At 33.0% G+C, this 20,650-nt stretch overlaps 2 protein-coding genes across 2 annotated transcripts in view; both read left to right on the forward strand.

The window, feature by feature from the left end:
• The window catches only part of LOC134246070 (uncharacterized), a 24,432-nt gene extending 22,392 nt beyond the window's left edge, over positions 1-2,040 (forward strand). The window contains exon 2 of the mRNA XM_062728330.1: positions 1,586-2,040. The gene's annotated coding sequence lies outside the window, so the exon portion shown is untranslated. The remainder of the gene's footprint in view (positions 1-1,585) is intronic.
• The window catches only part of LOC134246033 (lysophosphatidylserine lipase ABHD12-like), a 21,318-nt gene extending 3,186 nt beyond the window's left edge, over positions 1-18,132 (forward strand). Inside the window, exons 2-25 of the mRNA XM_062728296.1 lie at positions 3,341-3,467; positions 3,642-3,753; positions 3,866-3,982; positions 4,846-4,922; positions 5,145-5,274; positions 5,491-5,528; positions 5,618-5,697; positions 5,871-5,953; positions 6,103-6,181; positions 6,443-6,570; positions 6,744-6,772; positions 8,029-8,173; positions 9,739-9,869; positions 10,104-10,209; positions 10,413-10,520; positions 10,996-11,072; positions 11,539-11,668; positions 11,793-11,830; positions 12,392-12,471; positions 12,823-12,905; positions 13,382-13,460; positions 13,816-13,943; positions 14,568-15,887; positions 16,905-18,132. Of these exons, the coding sequence (XP_062584280.1) occupies positions 3,341-3,467; positions 3,642-3,753; positions 3,866-3,982; positions 4,846-4,922; positions 5,145-5,274; positions 5,491-5,528; positions 5,618-5,697; positions 5,871-5,953; positions 6,103-6,181; positions 6,443-6,570; positions 6,744-6,772; positions 8,029-8,173; positions 9,739-9,869; positions 10,104-10,209; positions 10,413-10,520; positions 10,996-11,072; positions 11,539-11,668; positions 11,793-11,830; positions 12,392-12,471; positions 12,823-12,905; positions 13,382-13,460; positions 13,816-13,943; positions 14,568-14,598 (2,136 nt within the window). The 3' untranslated portion in view covers positions 14,599-15,887; positions 16,905-18,132. The remainder of the gene's footprint in view (positions 1-3,340; positions 3,468-3,641; positions 3,754-3,865; positions 3,983-4,845; positions 4,923-5,144; positions 5,275-5,490; positions 5,529-5,617; positions 5,698-5,870; positions 5,954-6,102; positions 6,182-6,442; positions 6,571-6,743; positions 6,773-8,028; positions 8,174-9,738; positions 9,870-10,103; positions 10,210-10,412; positions 10,521-10,995; positions 11,073-11,538; positions 11,669-11,792; positions 11,831-12,391; positions 12,472-12,822; positions 12,906-13,381; positions 13,461-13,815; positions 13,944-14,567; positions 15,888-16,904) is intronic.
• The last annotated feature ends 2,518 nt before the right edge of the window (positions 18,133-20,650 follow it).

Genomic DNA, 20,650 nt, shown 5'->3' on the forward strand with positions numbered 1-20,650 from the left:
GCTCTTGCAAGTTAACTCCCGACAATGAACTCATTAATTTCTCTCTAATTTGACATGCACATTTCTGCTATCAAAAATTCTCCTTGACCAGTGCTTGATAATTATATATGCCCATGGGACAAACTGAATTCCTCTCAAATCATTAACATTTGTTATAGAATTTGCTGTAAAGTATATGATAAAAAATAAGTTTTTACTTAATTTAGCATTTTTTAATAAGCCTAGGATACAAATATATTTTTTACATTTTTAAGGATTATGAAATTTAAAATTTTAAAGACTTAGTTTTTTTAAAAAAATCACTTAAATTAAAGGTCACAGTGACCTTAAAATAGGTCGTGACACACCGTCTACCCAAGATGCATAAATTTTCAAAGTTTGATGATTGTAAGTCTAATAGTTTTCTAGTTATGACCCAAACAAAATCACAAAAGAAAAAAGAAAAAACGCCTGTAAAATGCAGAAAAATCATCCAATCATGATGAAAATCCCAGGTGCACACCTTCATATGGTGAATAATAAGTGTATAAATTTTCAGACAAATCCATCCAACACTTTCTGAGAAACGGTCCGGACAAAATCTTGTCTACAGACAGACGGACAGACGGACAGACAGACAGACAGACAGACAGACGGACATGGTGATTCCAATATACCCCCCTAAACTTCGTTTGCGGGGGTATAATTAACTTGATACAAGTCAGTAATGAAGCAAAACATGCTTGCCTCTGAATTCCCTCCACTTTATTTAAAAGACTGAGCATGCTCAACAAATGGTTCATGGGTAATCCTAGATGTTGCCAGAAAGTTTTTTTTCTGGCAGTATTGCCAGAATGTCACCAGAAGTTGTTGCAGCTAGCAGTGATATTTCACTTACCCAAAAAGCTTGTTTCTGGTGACAAAAATGTGTTGCTGCAATAATTCTACTTTGGTAAGGGTTATAACTGGTTGGAATCTTGCATCTATATGGCTAATTATATAAATTAATTCAAATGTGTAATTCCCTGTGAAAATAGATCGTAACCTTTCTTTAAGTATTAATATTTGACCTCTTGACCTTGAAGTTTGTTTCCAGTTTCGCAAACTTTTATCAAATTTCAACCCATCATAGCCATAACTTTTGTACAGTTAAATTGGTGTTGGACTGGGCTTTCATACTTCATACATGTATATTCATTGTGAAAATCCGTTTCTTTGTGTGTTTAGTATTTTATATTCTATTTATATTATATTTGAGATTGACCCACTCTTTAAAAAAAAAGTTAAATCTTGGCATTAACTATTAAAGTTGTGCAATTAGTACTAGGACATTCAAAGAGCTTCTCAGGTGTGTTTCTTGTGACAAAACATTCCTTTTATGTACCAACAATTTAGACCTTTTAACCTAGACCTTGGAGTTTGACCTATTTTTAATAAGACTTCAACTTTTTACCTTCAACCTTTGATATAACTTTTGAACAATTTGAACAATTTGTACTAAGGCTTTTATATTTCACTTGTATTTTTCTTATGACAAGCCCTTTCCCTGGGAATCATTGATTTTTTACCCTTAGACCTTGACCTTTGATTTTGACCCACTTTTTAGCTCACCTGAGCCGAAGGCTCAAGTGAGCTTTTCTGATCACATTTTGTCCGTCGTCCGTCCGTCTGTCCGTCTGTCTGTCTGTCTGTCCGTCCGTCCGTCCGTCTGTAAACTTTTCACATTTTCGACTTCTTCTCAAGAACCAATGGGCCAATTTTAACCAAACTTGGTACAAAGCATCCTTGGTTGAAGGGGAGTTTAAATTGTTAAAATGAAGGGCCAAGTCCCTTTACAAGGGGAGATAATCAAGAAAAGACAAAAATAGGGTGGGGTCACTAAAAAATCTTCTTCTCAAGAACCAATGGGCCAGGAAAGCTGAAACTTATATGGAAGCATCCTGGGGTAGTGTAGATATTAAATTGTTAAAATCATGACCCCAGGGGGAAGGGCGGGGCCACAATAGGGAATCCAAGTTTTACATAGAAATATATAGAACAAATCTTTAAAAATCTTCTTCTCAAGAACCACTGGGCCAGGAAAGCTGAAACTTATGTGGAAGCATCCTTGGGTAGTGTAGATATTAAATTGTTAAAATCATGACCCCCGGGGGTAGGGCGGGGCCACAAGAGGGAATCCAAATTTTACATAGAAATATATAGAACAAATCTTTAAAAATCTTCTTCTCAAGAACCACTGGGTCAGGAAAGCTGAAACTTATGTGGAAGCATCCTGGGGTAGTGTAGATATTAAAGTGTTAAAATCATGACCCCCGGGGGTAGGGCGGGGCCACAAGAGGGAATCCAAGTTTTACGTAGAAATATATAGAACAAATCTTTAAAAATCTTCTTCTCAAGAACCACTGGGCCAGGAAAGCTGAAACTTATGTGGAAGCATCCTGGGGTAGTGTAGATATTAAATTGTTAAAATCATGACCCCCGGGGGTAGGGTGGGGCCACAATAGGGAATCCAAGTTTTACATAGAAATATATAGAACAAATCTTTAAAAATCTTCTTCTCAAGAACCACTGGGCCAGGAAAGCTGAAACTTATGTGGAAGCATCCTTGGGTAGTGTAGATATTAAATTGTTAAAATCATGACCCCCCGGGGATAGGGCGGGGCCACAATAGGGAATCCAAGTTTTACATAGAAATATATAGAACAAATCTTTAAAAATCTTCTTCTCAAGAACCACTGGGCACGGAAAGCTGAAACTTATGTAGAAGCATCCTGGGGTAGTGTAGATATTAAATTCTTAAAATCATAAAAGGGAAGGGGGTAGTGGGGCATGATAGGTATAGCAAGAGGGGAAATCTGATAAGAACTGCATCACCCAAGTTACTCGGGTGAGCGATGTGGCCCATGGGCCTCTTGTAATAACTTTAAACTTGCATGACCATAACTTTTGAGTGGTTAGTTCTTGGGCTTTCTTGTTTCACATGTATATTCACTGCTACTATAATCCTTTCTCTGCAGAGAAACAACATTGTTAAATCCCACCTTGACCTAAGATCGAGTTAAACTAGCATCTAAGAGACTTTTAACCTTGGGCATACGCTGCTATATGGGGGCATTAGTGTTTAACAAATACATCTTGTTTTTGATAAAAACAGTAGACCTGTACATGTGTAATACATTTAAGGGATCTATAGAAGAAATAATATGACTTACCAGGTATATACCTTATCAAATGGTATATGATAAGCTTTAAGATTGGGTGACTGTGTGAATGTGTAAGATGTTTTACCGGTACATTTCCTGTTCTGTATTAATTGCATTTATGTACTATACCCCTTGTTTCCTAATTGTCTTTCATTAAGATGAAGATGGACCTCTGGGGCAGTTTTGTATTGACAGGAGGAGGACTCTTTGTTGTTTACGTGTTGCTGCCCTTCATAGTGAGGCTGTATCCTTGGATTGCACACAAAATTGTGTTCCTTCACTTTGGTAAGCCCCCCCCCTTCTCTCTCTTTCTTATGTGCTTGAATTCTTTTTTATGTCTTCCCCAATCTGTTTCCTTTCAGATAAACATTTATCATTTAAAACCGTATTTACAAATTTGCTGAACAGCTGGTGATTTTTTTTTTATCATAGTTTCAAGCTATTCATTACACATTTTAGTGGAACATCCCAAAGTAGTGTTTAAAGACTTGAAAAAGCCAGAGAGCTTTGGTTTAAAGAAAACCAGAAATTTCTATCTTGATGTTGATGAAGAGAGTACCATTGGAGTTTGGTAAAAGTTTTATGTGAACAGTAAACCAGAAAGCAGTGAAATTTATCTGATCACAGACCAATTTTTAACAGTGGCTTTACAAATATGTGATTTTAATTTTTTTTATTTCCAGGCACACTTTACCCAATGATGCAGGTGATCAGATTGACAATAATGATGAATGCTGGGAGAAAAAGTTACAAGAAGGACAACCAATTATTCTCTATCTCCATGGGAACTCTTCTTCAAGGTATTTCTGGGTTTTTTTTCAAGGATAAAGATGTCTCTTGCTCTATATGTTCTCTCAGAGTGCTCCTACTCATGTTATGTTAAATACCTATACTCAATTTATTTAAATGAATTGGCCCCATATGAATATTTAGATAAATCTTCATTCCAGGGGCTCTGAAGTATTGTTACTTCAGCCAAGAAAAATCATATTCCCAGAGGGCTTCGCCCGAGGGGAATATGATATTTCTTGGCTTAATAAGTCTTCATGTTTCCCGAACATTCATGCAATGATTTGTTTATTATACCAAAACAAGCAAAACCTTTGAAATAAACATAAACTTTCAAATTCACTTTCATTTATTACTAAAGTTAATTACTATAAAACCCTTTGGTCAACACATTATCATCAATTTTGTGACATAAGCTAGACTATTGTGACGTCTACTTCTCTCGGGAGGTTTCGTTCAACGAACGAGAACTTTATTGCGGGAAAATACACTAGGTGTTCCGCAGAGGTGGAATATGATGAAAAGCTTGCCAACGACCGTGAAATATGAAGTTTTAAGGCCCGATCGTCTGATAACTTAGAACCAATCAGATAACTCATTGTTTAGAATATTTATATTGAGGTATAATAATATATCTTATTCCCACATTTTAAATTCCCTATTTCTGTAAAATTACATATTTTTGTGCTTTGGGAGGAAAAAAATATGGGTTAATGAGGATTTTATTTCATGGATGAAGAGTTGTTGAGTAGTAATATCTTTGAAAAATTACTTTTCATGGTGAACATAAATTCATGGGTCTCTTCATACCTCAGAAACCATGAAAATTAAATTCCCACAATAATTAGTGATTTCACAGTATTTTCTTTTTCAGAGCTCAGCCTCACAGAGTGGAGTTGATGAAGTTACTCGCTAAACTAAACTACCATGTGCTGGCACTGGACTACAGAGGTTTTATTTTAAATGCTCTAATGCAGATAATTCTGATAAATCCAGTAAAATAACCTTAGTATGCAGCAAATGACTTTCTTGCTATTGTTAATGAGGAGGATACAGCAGAAAAGAAAAGAAAAAACTTCAATCATGAAAAAAAAAATTTCAAAAGGCTTTTTTGTTCATTTTCATTTTGAAGTGCGAAAACAAGAAGACCTATAAGATTATATTGGATTTCAGGTTTTGGAGATTCCACCGGTTTCCCATCAGAGGATGGTTGTGTTGCTGATGCCTACTTCTTATATAATTGGATCAGAAAACGGTCAGCTGAAGTTCCCGTCATTATCTGGGGACACTCGCTAGGAACAGGGTCAGTGGAATCTAGCTCTCTCTACTCCATGTTCTTGTTGTTATGTTTCAGAAATGCACTTTCTTATAATCAAATCTTGATAAAGAAAATGCTGAATGAACTTGTCAGATATATATATTTTAAATATTATTTGCTTACTCTCTGAACCTGTATTTTTTTCACAGTGCAAAAGCTTGTGAATATGTGTTCATGGAAGTTCATTTTTTTCTTTTTCAGTATAGGGACAAAACTGACAAAACAACTATGTGATAAAGGTAAGAAGAGTTTAAAAGTGAAATATTTACTTCAATTTCATAATACATAATTTATGAACAGAGATTCAGTAGACTGATTTATTATACAGGTGAACCACCAGATGGGCTCATTTTACAGGCTCCATTCACAAATTTAAAACATGTCTCAAAACTCCATCCTTTTTCTGCAGTAAGTAGGAAAATCAGTGCATGGAAATTGGAATCCAAATTCAAGAGTTTGAACTTCTTTCTAAACAATGAATACAGATAGCCCACTCTTTTAAGAATGGTAGCTATAGTCTATGTCATTCTAAAAAAAAAAAATAAAAAATTGTGCTAATACATTATGGTTTCATTTTTCAGTTGTTTAGATTTCTTCCTTGGTTTGACTGGGCCATGTTAAGTGCGTTGGATAGAATTGGCCTTCATTTCAAATCTGATGAAAAGTAAGTTAACTCATTTGTAGCAAAACCAATATACATGAACACTGAGTGACTCAGATTCTTTAGGTTCTATAACTCATAATTAACTTGATTCATAAACAAATACTATTATTCTACTTATAGCACTCCTGATTGTCTATTCTTTTTTACAGTATAGCCAGTGTTACAGTTCCTATATTGCTTCTTCATGCTGAGGATGACTTTACCATTCCTCATGAACTCGGTGAACTGGTGAGGTCATTTAGGTCAAAATTTTTTGGTTTATTTATATTTGTAGTTTTAATCCTAATCATTACTTTTTTGTGCATAAGCATTCATCTAAAGCAGTAGTAGATATAGTTGCATGGCCAACATATGAAAATTCACTGTTTTACTTTTACATGCTATATATATAAATACCCCTTTATAGATGGACTTTTTGCAGACAGTGAAAGTCTTTAGGAGTGATATGTTTCATGTGTTTTGATTTGCTTTATTTAAAATATTCAACAGCTCCATGAAGAGGCAAAGAGAGTCCGAGAAATGACCAGCGGCCATATCCACTTTGTGTCTTTTGACAAAAAATACAAATATGGTCATAATGGATTGTATAGAAGTCCAGAACTCCCTCAACATATTATGTAAGACTTGTATATTGTACTAATGTTTACTCATGATACAAAACAATCAGAGCTATTCAAGTATGTGTATAATTTTACCCAATGGTATATGCTGATAAAATAGTCTTTATTTGAATAGCTTTGTATACAGGGAAATTTTCGCCCACGTTTTATTATTTTTTCTGATTTTTATAAAACTTTGTTGCGTCTTTGAAATTACACAGCATAATTTCTTAAACAAAACTATGACTGGGCGAATTTAAAATGGGGCAAAATAGTTCGCAAGTGCAGAAGGGCGAAAATAACACGGGGCGAAAATAACCCTGTATACAGTAACTTTTTGAAAAATTGTTCATTCTGTTGCATACAGGAGTTTAATGATTATTTTTCCTTATTTTTAGAAACTTTGTTGCATCTTTGAAGAGATGACAGGGTTTCCAGTTTTCTACTCATCTGATAGGAATCTTGAATGAAGAAGTATGGATCCTGGATAAACTTTGAACAACATTCCAATATCCTGGATAAACTTTGAACAATATTCCTATTTACTTTTAGGAAACCTTTTGTTTTGTGATTTTTTTTACTTGCTTACATACATGCATGTATTATTTTTTTTTTGTATTAAAAGCTGAATGGTTTATATTTATTACGTAAGAGGAGTACAGTTTCTTTATATGAAAGATTTTAATATTAGTCTGGGGGACCATTTTTTCTGTTTATTGGAATTAACTCAATTTTTAAAAGTTTTCAAGAGGATCAAGTTTTAATTATTTTCTGAAATTTGAAATTGTAATTAGGTTTAATTGAAGAGAAATTCTTTCAAATCTATTGATTAATTGTATATTGTTTTATGTTACATTTGAAAATTTTTCATGCATATTTTTTGGCACTCATGGGAGCGCATTGAGGGATCTTCATCGAGCTAACCCTGCCATGACATTGTCACAATAGTGTTAGCACTGTGACATGTCGCATCAGTTTTTAGGTCTAATCTGAAACCTTCACCTCAAGAGGAACTTGAGGAGGGCGCATGCCTTAATTTGAACTTAAATCCCCTCACCCAAGGATGCTTTGTAGCAATTTAAGCTTGGTTGAAATAGACCCAATAATTCTGGACAAGGAGTGGCAAATGTGAAAAGTTTATAGCCATTTTACAGACAAAATATGATCAGAAAAGCTCACTTGAGAATTCAGCTCAGGTGAGCTAAAAATGTAAACCCACCCCCCCACCCCCCTTTAAAATTAGATGCTCATTGTCATACTCTAAATTGCAGTGAACAACTAAGGTTAGCTATTAAAAATACCTACTAAGGGAATAAATTCTACTTAGACAATTTGTACTCTTAATTTTTTGCTTAATATAATATATATGATCAATGGAATAGTATGTCTGAAATGTCATTAATAAACGAATAGACTTGGATCGAATTAATGAAACTTTCACTTCCGGTTCATGCTAAGGTCCAAAGTCCAAGTAAACAAAGGTGACAGCAGACAGTGTATGTTGTGACAGCGAAATGTTGAATGAAAATGTCGATTCTAGGCAATATCAAGAAAAGCACTGTTCTCCAAAGAAGAATAACCAACCAAAGACGAAGACAATAAATGGAAAAACTACGGAAAGGTGCATAATTCATTGTTACAAGATCGAAGAGCAGTTTTATCATTTTTGACACTTGAACGTTGAAGTTCAACAGGTTTGGACCAATCGTCCAAATTGGATTTAATCAATAGCCCATTTCGACCATAATATCCCAGATAGCATATAAATTTGCAGTAAAACAAATTCTCACTAAATGCAGGTTTGTAAATGTCAAATGTCGTCTGGAGATTAATCCTAAGGACAGGTCCAGTACAATCTCTTGATTAAGCTATATATTATAGCTATAAATAGTTATGTAACAGGAAGTGAGAAATATATGGCTAGACAGGGAATCGATCCCAGGACCCCTGCATCTCCAGTCAGATGCTCTACCAATTGAGCTAATCCAGGTTCGATTCCTGGTCCTGGGTCCTACATTTTCTGAAATTTCTCCTTTCCTGTTACATATTATATTTGGTCCTGTTGACCACCCTTGAAATTGCAGGTGAGTCCTGCAAAGGGGTAATAAGAAGACCTTTGTTGTGTCCTTGGGGGCAAAGACAATTTAAGGAGAATTCGAGGAATGTATACGTACCGGTAATGGTTTGGGCCATGGATATCAGCCAGGATAGTTCAGTTGGTAGAGCACCTGACTGGAGATGCAGGGGTCCGGGGTTTGATTCCCGGTCTACAATGTTTTTTAATTAATATTTTGTAATATATTATATATATTCTCAAACTGAGAAAACATTGGCTCAGTGGGTGTGTCATTTGAAAGGGAGGGATGTGTAACATCTTTTGGGTCTTCAAAGAATACTGCGGAAAGAAACATATTTAAAGTTTTTGTATTGGTAAAATTTACTATCTGCTATAGTTTTCCTTCAGTTTCTGATAAATACAGTAATATCTAATTACTGTAGATGTATTATATTTAATGTGTACAATATTTGGCGGAAATTGATTTTTGAACACGTTACTGCAAATTTAATTTAGCGTATTTCTTAATGATTTTATTTATATTTATATGTGCAAGAGATTTGGTGTTGTACTTGTATTAGTGGAAGTTTCTTTCAGCCAAAAAACGCTAAAAAGAATACACAGCCAAATAGAATACATTTACAGTATATCCCAAAATTGTATCTTCTCAATAGATTAATAGCAGATCCAGGGGAATGTTAAACTGTGTACACATCACACTACAAAGCATTAGGCTATTAAATTTTAAGGAGGCTGGGGGGTCAACAAATTAATCACAAATTAACCACCAGATTTAACTTATTTTTTTAGATATGATATCTTAAGCTGTCAACTATCATTTGGCAAAGAAATATTTAAAAAATTTTATTTTTAAAATTTGATCATTTTCTATATCTTTATATGGAGCTCTTCTTTTAAAGGAGATACAAATAGTCTGAAAATGGCTGCCACCCCCCAGCCTCGTTAAATGTTAAATTATGCATGATTTGAAATAGTAACAAAGTGCTTTTAAAATGTATTACCTGGTATTTGTTCTAAAAACCAACAAAATGCAAAACTTTATAATTAAACCATTCACATTATTGTATTTTTATTACTCATGATCTTATAATTATATGTTTGTTTTGCAGACCAGTGTATGATACTGTTTTAAAGACAGCCAAGTACCTAGTTCTTTCACTGTTTGTCATTTACGTGGTGTTTCCTTCAGTTATGACATTATATCCAAGGATTCAAGAAAAACTCATCTTTCTTAACTTTGGTAAGTACATGTATTTGAATTCTCTGAAGCAAAAATGTACATGACATCATTTAAATATGCATGATGATACACTTATTAAATGAATAGCGATGTAAAATGTTCAAGAAAACAATTAATCTTCCAGTTTTCATCAACTTCAATATGTGTCATCCATATAAAAAAGAATGGGGTTCATGTATGTGTTTTAAAAAGAGTTGCAACATATGAGTTGATATTGGTTAAATATATTTTTAGTGTGTTGGCCACCATTTATGGATGTAACAAAACCAGAGGAATTGGGAATAACAGGAGTCAGGAATTTTTATCTTGATGTAGATGAAGAAATCAAAATAGGGGCATGGTAATTCTAAATACAGTTTAATACTTGTACACACCCGGTAATTATACTTATTAATACTAATAATACAGGGATTTTTTTTTTTCACAAGTTTCTGTGATGAAGAAATTAAGAGCTATCCCTATTAAAACAATGGGTCTAAAGAATTTTAAGCAATAGGCAAACAGCTAGCTTTCATTATTAAAATCTTTCTTTTTATTTTATAGGCACCTACTTCCAAAATCCTTAGTTAAAAATGAAACTATGGACTTTGAATCTAAGTTGAACAGTGGTCATCCTATTTTCTTGTACCTGCATGGATCTACAGGCACCAGGTAGGTGGATTCTTACCGAGTGTAAAGGATTGAGTGTGTATTCATTGTAAAGAACACATACTTTATTCTTAGCCACATAAAAAAATTAATTTCCTGAGTAATCATAATGAAATCAAAGCAAATGAACTGACTCTTGCAGCACTTTCATTAATTTAACCGAGAATTTTTTTTCTTTCATTTTTTTTTGAGTCACAGATAATAACAAGGCTGATTTCAAAATTTCAGCCTAGCTCTAAGGCTTTATTTATCTAGATCTATTAAATCAATATATGAACCACTACATGTAAGTACCGGGTAATGCTTGTTAGCCCTACATGTATGTACATTTTAATCAAACTCTGTAGCACTATCTTGCTGCAAAATTGATATGATCTTGAATTCAGCCCTGTTTCTTTTACATGTAATCTCTGTTTTCTAATTTTAATCTGTTCCTAAATCTGTTTCCTTGTTCTAATCTTTACATTCTGGATTGTAGAGGAGGGTGGCACAGAGTCCAGTTGATGAAATTATTGACCTCAATGGATTATCATGTTGTAACCTTAGATTATAGAGGTAAATCACTTATAAGGCTTTTATCATTGTTTGATGAATTTCTTTTCTACACCTGTGAGACTGTCATGTTATTTAATGTCATAAATTCTAGTACCGTATTTACTCGCCTATAAGTCGGTCCGCCTATAAGTCGGTTGTATTTAATAAGCTTGCATATCAGATGGACTGACCTCATATAAAACCATACTTTTAATAGCTCGCCTATAAGTCGGACAAAGAGTTTTAGACCAGAGATTAACTCCCCAAAAACCGACTTATAGGCGAGTATATACGGTATATGAGTATGCTTAAATATTGGCATAGCTTAAAGTACTTTGTCTAAACTAGAATAAAATTAGCATTTAGAAGAATCAAAGAACAAGAAAATGATAAAGTGAAAGAGTAAATCTTAAAACAAATGATAAAAATTATATATAAGGTAGAATAGAAAGATACCTGTATAAAGAGACTTTTCCTTTATGTATAGGTTATGCTGATTCCACCGGTCACCCTTCAGAAGATGGAGTAGTGGCAGATAGCCATTTTATGTATAGGTGGATCAAAGAAAGAAGTGGGGCGTCTCAGGTCATTTTGTGGGGCCATTCTCTGGGAGCTGCGTAAGTTGTTTATTTCACAAAAGGAATATATGAGATTTCCTTTTTACCAAAAAAATCAGTGGAGAAGATAATTTTTTGTGTTGTGTGTTAATTTGATAGATGATGTAATCAATTTTCATTTTAGAATTACAACAAAGCTGGCCAAACAGTTATGTGAGGAAGGTTAGTGTTGCATTGATTTTCTTTGGAAAAATCAGCTCAATACTGAGTAATCTGATAATGTTAGTGAAGCATACATTATAGAACAAGGAAAAATGATGGTTAAGAATTCTTGGTACAGAAAAGAATTTAATGTTTGATTCACTGGTGTTGTATATCCTGTTGAAAGCTAAATTTTGCATGAAACCCCATGGATTTATATTCATTCTAGTACTTGACAAACTGGTAACAAATCTAAAAAAAAATAGAAAAAATATTTACTAGAATAGAAATATACGATTCATAAAGAGAGGTAAAATTATTTTACATAACTTTGTATATTTCATACATATATGGATTTTTTTCAGTGTATGGAAAATTATTTTGATAAATGTTTTCCTTTAGTGTCTTATTATACATATACCTGATATAACAAATGTATTGTCATACATAAGAAGATACTTCTAGATTCAGCATTTTAAAACTGTTAATCATGGAATATCAAGTTTTACCAACAAATACTCATATCATAATCCTAGCTGTGTCAAAAAATTACAACTAACGTAAATGACAAATAATTTTCAGGGGATGACCCACATGGTGTTATTTTAGAATCTCCATTTAACAATATTAGAGATGCTGCCCTCAGCCATCCATTTTCAGCAGTGAGTTTTACATTCAGTAATAAAAAAATCATTCATTAATCATGTAATGTGATCAGTGTCAATCAAACAAAGTGGTTCATTTATTATCACGAATGTCTTAATTTGTACCTCTTAACCAGTGAATTTACAAAGCCATAGAGTATTCATCAATATGCTATAGCTTTCATGAAAATATATGCTAGCCAAAGAAGTACAATGAAGAAAATTCCTGAATATTACATGTACTTGGTGTTGTCAAAGATCACCTTAGCCTACTACATGTAGTGTGTACATCTACTATTAGTGCCTGCATGCATAGACAAAAAAATCATGTTTTCTAAATTTTCAAAACAATGCTTTTTTTTCTTTTAGCCATTTCAGCATATAGCATTCTACAAGAAACTTATTCTGGACTCTGTAGCCCAAAACAATGTGTTCTTTACAAGTGATGAAAAGTGAGTATACTTGAAATTGCATTTGCGTGTAATATAGTTGGATGCATCATCTACCATTTGTTGTTGACTTTGATTAAGTTTCATAAGAGCTTGAGTTAGCATTGATCATAGTTTATCTTTATGAAAATCAATGTACAAAATGTTGTATACATGTATATTGACAATGGATAGATTAATGTATTGTAGAAGTCTGAGGGGGTTATCTGCATGTTTATCTAGTACAGCATAGGTTGTAAAGATTGTGTACAAGTTTAAGTGTAAACTGTGTATAACAGATTAACGGTATTACACTTTAGCTAGTATAGATTATCTGTGTATTTCAGTAAAGCTAGTTAAGACGGCACAGGTATATGTGTATTATAATTTAGCTAGTTAAGATTACTAGTATCTGTGTATTGCAATAAACCTGGTAGTTAGTAATAGATTTTGTGTATTACAGTATAGTAAGTACATAGAATATATTTTGTGTATTACAGTATAGCTGCAGTGAAGTCTCCTGTGATAATCATGCATGCTGAAGATGATTTAGTCATTCCTTATGATCTTGGGCTCAAGGTAAGAACAATGAAGTACTTGGTACACAAGTACATTGTACATGTATGGGATACATAATTGTACACACACATACATTGATATATGATTCTGATTATCTGTTTTTGATTTTGAAAAACAGTGTTGTCATGGTCACTAAAAAGTAAAAATCTTGTTAAAGTTCTGTGAAGATGCTCTCCTCCTACAATTTTGGTTCAATATCAATAAGATTTGATACATGAGCACAGTATACTAAAACTCATCAAGGACACACCAGTAGAGCTTCAGTCTCATCAGAGACATCAGGGTGAAAGAGAGATGTGTAAAATTATTTTCGTTTAGTCTATGAGAGTAAAACCAGAATATTTTGCAATTACAGTTATATAAGTCAGCCCAGCATAATAGACCTCAGGACAGTAGTCCTTTGCAGTTCATTCCTCTAAAAGCCTCTTTTGGGTATGGACATAAGCATATATTTCAAGCCCCAGAACTACCAGAAATTATAAGGTAAGTGCATGTATCATTCTGTATTAAAAAAAAAGAATTCCCATACAACGGTTTAGGAGACTGTAAAATATTTTTACCCCTGCACACAAAGTTAGTAAGATGGGTTACTAGAATTCCAATGTCTGCAGGTCTGTGTTAAGATGATTTTGATGAGATGAGGGCCACATGGTATAAAAGTATTGAAGTGATGTCCTTGCTAAAGAACTGGGATGTCAAGCTAAAATTTAAGACACAGATTGCTTCATTGCTTGTAACACAAGAATATGTCCTGACCCTATAACATAGGGTAATTTGAATAAGACTGCTTGTGACGAGATGTTTGTAAAAACCCTGCAACAAAGTCATTTGACAAAGGCAATGTCAAAGTTACTTGGTTACAAGTTAGGATTATACATGATGATAAAATTCTTATCCAGACTGTGATTTTGTAATGCAAAAACTTTCAAAGATAATACCAAACCTTAGGGTTAAAAACATTTATTATAAGATACATCATAATGTAAAAAGAATTATACATTTCACAGTAGGTGAAGGGGAACAAGCAATTGATGATTTGTTGTTTTATTTCAAGAAGCAGAATAATGCAGGCATACAGACTTTAATTACTCCTTTTCTTTATTTCAGGAACTTTTTAGGTCTTTCACAGAAGAAATAACCATCCTCTAGTTTTTTCCATGCCTGTCTCTGCTCAACAACTGCAAGTCATCAGGATCAAAGTATTCAATAAAATCCATTGGTACTATGTTGTAGGTTTCAGTAAAGCTTTGAATTTTCTCTTATTATTAGTTTTCTTCATATCTTATATTATTTTAAATACATTTACATGTATACATATTACTTTTTTCTAAAGGCTCCAATTGTTTTCAGATTTTATGAATCATTTTCTTTTTCTGTGAGTAAAATCACAAAATTTGTATAGTTTACACTGAGCACATTTCAGAAGTGTAAACCAAACTTTGCTGTTAAATGTACTAGCTGTAAACCTTTGTCTTTCATGATGAAGTTATTTTGTTGTTTAGTGTATGTATTTAGTGTCAATTAAATTGAGAATGTACATAGAAGTGTATAATTCTCTGTGTGTTGCAGCATTTTGAGTTGATTATGTGTATATACTTTTGAATTGATGATTTTATTTTAATGTATTATCATTTTGTTTACTTTTAGATATGGTTTACTTTTATATGCACGTAGGGCAATTCATTCTTAATAATTCAATCCCATTTAATTTAAAGTTAAATGGTCCATAACTTTGCTGTCATTTCAGTTTTGCAAAGTTGTTGATCTTAAAAAAAGTTACTGTGTTTTCAAAAATAGAGCAATTTATTATTTTCTTGAGTGAGTAAAACCTAGTTATGGGGTACATGTATTTATCTCTTTTAAAGACTATAAATGTCCTCTCCCACAGTTTGAACTTATTTTAATAGAATGAAATCAAGTTTACATGTAGAAAATGTAAAAAAGATGAAAGGCTACAGGTCCACCTATTTTAAAAGCTAGTTGAGCTACATAGACGAGACTTCTGTTTTAACATGAATCACATTGTAACACTTACCATAAAACACACTAATAATGAAATGCTGGGGAAATGAAAAAAAATTGCTTTAATATATGAGTGTTATTCCTTCAATCCATATGTTCAGACAATATATTTTAAAATCAAGGGAAAGATAATCATTTTGCTATAGGCATCAAATCATTACATGTACATGTACAAGTGTGTTCACTATAAGTGTGTTTTACTGTATATCTAATACACTGTTAAAATTAAAAAAAAAACAACATATCACTTTAAATTGTCTGCATTTTATTGAGGATCTTTTTAAAATACTTTAATTTTATGAACAAATATATCTAGTCAGCCATTTATTTAACAAAACTAAAAATATATTACATGCAGTGCAGAAATGCCAAAAAGATGTCACAGTTATGTCCTAAAACAAAGTTGTTTTTTTTATTATTAGCTCTACTGGTCAGAGACCAGAAGAGCTTATGCGATAGTAATGCGTCCGGCGTCCGTCCGTCTGTCTGTCTGTCTGTAAACAATTTTTCAAAACGCTACTCCTCCTACAATTTTAGTCTGATTTCAATATTACTTGGCACACAAGTAGACTACACTAAGATACATAGAATAGTGCATCGGTTTTTAATTTCGATGAACGGTGTTGCCGTGGTTACTAAAAATAGAATTCTCTGTGAAATTCCTTTAAAACACTACTCCTTCTGCAGTTTTGGTCTGATTTCAATATAACTTGGCACACAAGTAGACTACACTAAGATACATAGAATAGTGCATCGGTTTTTGATTTCAATGAACGGTGTTGCCATGGTTACTAAAAATAGAATTTTCTTTGAAATTCCTTTAAAACGCTACTCCTTCTACAGTTTTGGTCTGATTTCAATATAACTTGGCACACAAGTAGACTACACTAAGATACATAGAATAGTGCATCGGTTTTTAATTTCGATGAATGGTGTTGCCATGGTTACTAAAAATAGAATTTTCTGTGAAATTCCTTTAAAACACTACTCCTTCTACAGTTTTGGTCTGATTTCAATATAACTTGGCACACAAGTAGACTACACTAAGATACATAGAATAGTGCATCAGTTTTTGATTTTGGTGAACGGTGTTGCCATGGTTACTAAAAATAGAATTTTCTGTGAAATTCCTTTAAAACACTACTCCTTCAACAGTTTTGGTCTGATTTCAGTATAACTTGGCACACAAGTAGACTACACTAAGATACATAGAATAGTGCATCGGTTTTTGATTTTGATGAACGGTGTTACCATGGTTACTAAAAATAGAATTTTCTGTGAAATTCCTTTAAAACGCTACTCCTTCTACAGTTTTAGTTTGATTTCAAAATAAGCTGGCACACAAGTAGACTACACAAAGATACATAAAATAGTGCAATGGTTTTTGATAAGTACAAACCAGTAGAGCTACAGTCTCGACAGAGACTTCTGGTTTATATGTTTTGCTGTCTTATGACTTTTCAGATTCAATAGCAGGTGTAAATTGTTATTAAGGTGAGCATTTTGGCTCCTGACCTTAGGTTAATGGTCTTCCTTATTCTGATCCTAAATCATTCGTGGTGACCTAGTGTATATAGTTTTCTTATAGAGTGTTTTTTGTAGCTAGGTAGATTATTTTTCTTATGATTCAGAATTTTGTACACTGTATGTGAGTATACATGCATAAATCAAAATCAGTATTAGAGATGCCTTTTAAATTTAAACTTGTGTATAATTCCTAAATCAGTTTGTTCAGAATTTTTAACTATATTAGTAGTAAAACTGTTTTAGCAGTTAATAATTAACAATTATTAGGTAGCACTGCCTTGTTAAAAAGTTTCGTTTTGAAGCATTATGTATTATTCAGTAGGGAATGTACCGATACACAAACTTTTTTTTTATTATTCAATATACAAAGCTGATCTGAGAGAGAACTAAATGTTAAGTATATTTTAGATCTGTTTATTTACTTTACTTTAAAGTTAGATGTTTTTGACTCCATTATTTTACATCTATATTTATTTGTCTGACTGTTGTCATTTTTTTTACCTCTACAGGAGTATGATGTTTCTGTATGTTTAATTGTATATGAATACATGTATATACATTTACTAATGTTAGTAATTTAGATCTGATTGTATTTTTTGTGTAAAACAGTGATGGAACAAGAATCTTGAGGTTTAGATTTTGGGGTTATATATATTGAAGCATATGATCATTTACTATCTCCCTAGCAGTGTGTCCTTTTTGGTCACTCTTAGACACCTCAGCAATGGGCTTACATAAAAAACATTAAGCCTTGGAAAATGATATTCCAGGGTCCCACTTTAATTGAAGTTACTATGTATAGTTTAAGAGATATTCAGTATGAAAAATCTCCCTACTAACAGTAAAGCAGTTTTCTGAATATTATGAATTAAAACATACAAACTATATTTGATAATAGTAAGCCAAGAAAAGATGTGAATATATGAGTCATTGGTATGTAAAGGTCATTTATGCAAAGTTCTAAGTCTTCAATGTATACTCTTATAAACCCCAGAAAAATATTAAGGTATTTTGTTGGTGTACTTGACTGAAATATATATGTATCTTTAAAGCTTTTTACTGATCAATGCAAATAAGGATCTTGTCAATTTTCAAGAGAAAACATTAAAGGATGGAAAGTGTTCTTAAATATTGTTCATTTTCTTATTTTTATGCCCAGGTAATCGAATATTTGGGGTATATAGTATTTGCCCTGTCTGTCTGTCTCTCTGTCTAGCTGTCTGTCCGTCCTTCTGTTTGTCCACAAAAACTTTAATATTCCCCATAATTTTTTAATGGTTGGGGCTATGGCTTTACTGTTTCACAGGTATATTTTTTGTGACAAAACCTTTCTTCGAGTACCACCAAATTTGACCTTGATGTTTGACCCAGTTTTACAAAAATTTCCAAACTTGGCCATAACTTTTGAATAGTTGGTGCTAGGGCTTTCATACTTCACGTGTGTATTCAATGTGACAAGACCTTCTAAAGGATATAAAAGTATTTTACCTTTTAACCTTGACCTTGTAGTTTGACCCACTTTTAAAACACTTAAACTTTGACCACAACTTTTGAACGATAGTACTAGGGCTTTCATACTTCACAGGTGCATTTCTTGTGACAATTAATACCTTCCTTTGGATACCTACCAGGTAATAAGTAATCATGGCTTTGCTGTTCTTGAGAGGAAGATCTTTAAAGTATGATATACCTTTACATGTATGGGATTAATGAACATATTTTAGTCAATGATTTCGAGTTGTTGATGTTTTATTTTAAATGTTTTACCGGTAGAATTCATTAATGAATGACATTATTCTGTGTTGAGGTTGAAGAGGAGTTAATTGTGCTAACAGAAAACAGGACCGACAGACTGACTGACAGATAGCTAAAAACATTATACCCCACACAACTTGTGTTGTGTGGGGTATAAATTACAACAGTAGTATCATAATCATATGAAGTTATACCAACCAAATTTGACTATTTTTGTGACCATAATCATTATAGGAAGTTATACCAACTGGGGAGGGGGGGCATGATTATTGTTCAGTTATGGTTACTATTTCTTGGGCCATTGATGTTACAGTTTGAGATAAAAAAAATTTGATTCCGAGTCGACATGCAGTTAAGGACTTGACAACAACATATTCAAGTCACTCATTCCTTTATAAAAAGGTTTGGATAACTTTATACCATCTTAATGGCTTACTGAAGTTTGAATTCATTCCAACTTATTAGGCTTAATTATAACAAGAGGCCCATGGGCCACATCGCTCACCTGAGCACTAAGGGTAGGAAAAAGTAGAAAATGGCTAAAGTTTAAACATGTGTATTCACTGACCAAGATTTGCTATTTTTTAGAAAATGATTTTTAAAATGGATATAAAAGTAAATATGAGGAATTATGGCTTTGTCATTCTTGAGAAGAAGATGTTTAAAGAATTTTCCTATATATTTCTTTAACCCTGACCTTAGAGTTTGACCCACTTACACTTAAAAAATGAAAATGGCTTTGTCATTCTTGAGAAGAAGATTTTTAAAGAATTTTCCATAACTTTGTGACCCCCGGGGGTCATGATTACTGACAATTGAATCTACACTACCTGAACATGCTTCCATATATATATGATGAATTATGGCTTTGTTTCATTTTTAATTCACAGGTGCATTCCTTGTGACAATAACTTCCTTTGGATACTAAAAATTTTTACCTTGACTTTGGAGTTTGACTTGCAAATGAATATAGAAACTTCAACTCCATAACGCCATAAGCTTCCATACAAGGGCATCAGTGTTTCACAAACATATTTTGTTTTTTGTTTTTTTAAATCCAGATAAGAAAATCTAGAGGCCCAAGGGCCATGTCACTAACTTGAGCATTTTGGATAGGATATAAAAATTTTCATCAATTCAATTACTTGAATGCCAAGTCGTTCTAGAGAAGACTTTTAAAGATTTGTTCTACACATTTCTATGTAAAATTTGGATTACCTATTGTGGCCCCGCCCTACCCCCAGGGGTCATGATTTTAACAATTTGATATCTACACTACCCAAAGATGCTTCCATATAAGTTTCAGCTTTCTTGGCCCAGTGGTTCTTGAGAAGAAGATTTTTTAATGACCCCACCCTAGATTATCTCCCCTTGGAAGGGGACTTGATTTGAACATACCCAAGGATGCTTTGTACCAAGTTTGGTAAAATTTGTCCATGGAACAAATCGATGTTAACAGACGGACGGACGAACAAAATGTGATCAGAAAAGCTCACTTTTAGGTGAACTAAAAACAAGAGGCCCAAGGGCCACATGATGAGCACATCTTAGGAAAAAGCACATATCAGATTGAAAGTTTACTGGATGTCCTGGGTGTCATGATTTGAACAATGTTTACACTACCTGAGGATGATTTATAAATAGAAAAATATCACTAATCATGGCTTGGAAGTACTTGAAAAGAAGATTTTAAAAGGTTTCCCTATATATCCTTATGTACAACTTTGGAATTCATTAATGAATCAGAATTTCCTGGCAATATGCAAAGTTTTTCATATACATAAAAACATCAAAGTTTGACATTATCTTTTTCTGTTATGAGAAGTTAAAGAATTTTTCTATATAAGAGGAGTTAGTCATGTGAACAAACTTGAATCTACACTACC

This window comes from Saccostrea cucullata, unplaced genomic scaffold (genome assembly GCF_032062105.1).
Source record: "Saccostrea cucullata isolate Sc308-1 unplaced genomic scaffold, CSIRO_AGI_Scuc_v1 ctg217, whole genome shotgun sequence".
In the NCBI taxonomy this organism is placed as follows: domain Eukaryota; kingdom Metazoa; phylum Mollusca; class Bivalvia; order Ostreida; family Ostreidae; genus Saccostrea; species Saccostrea cuccullata.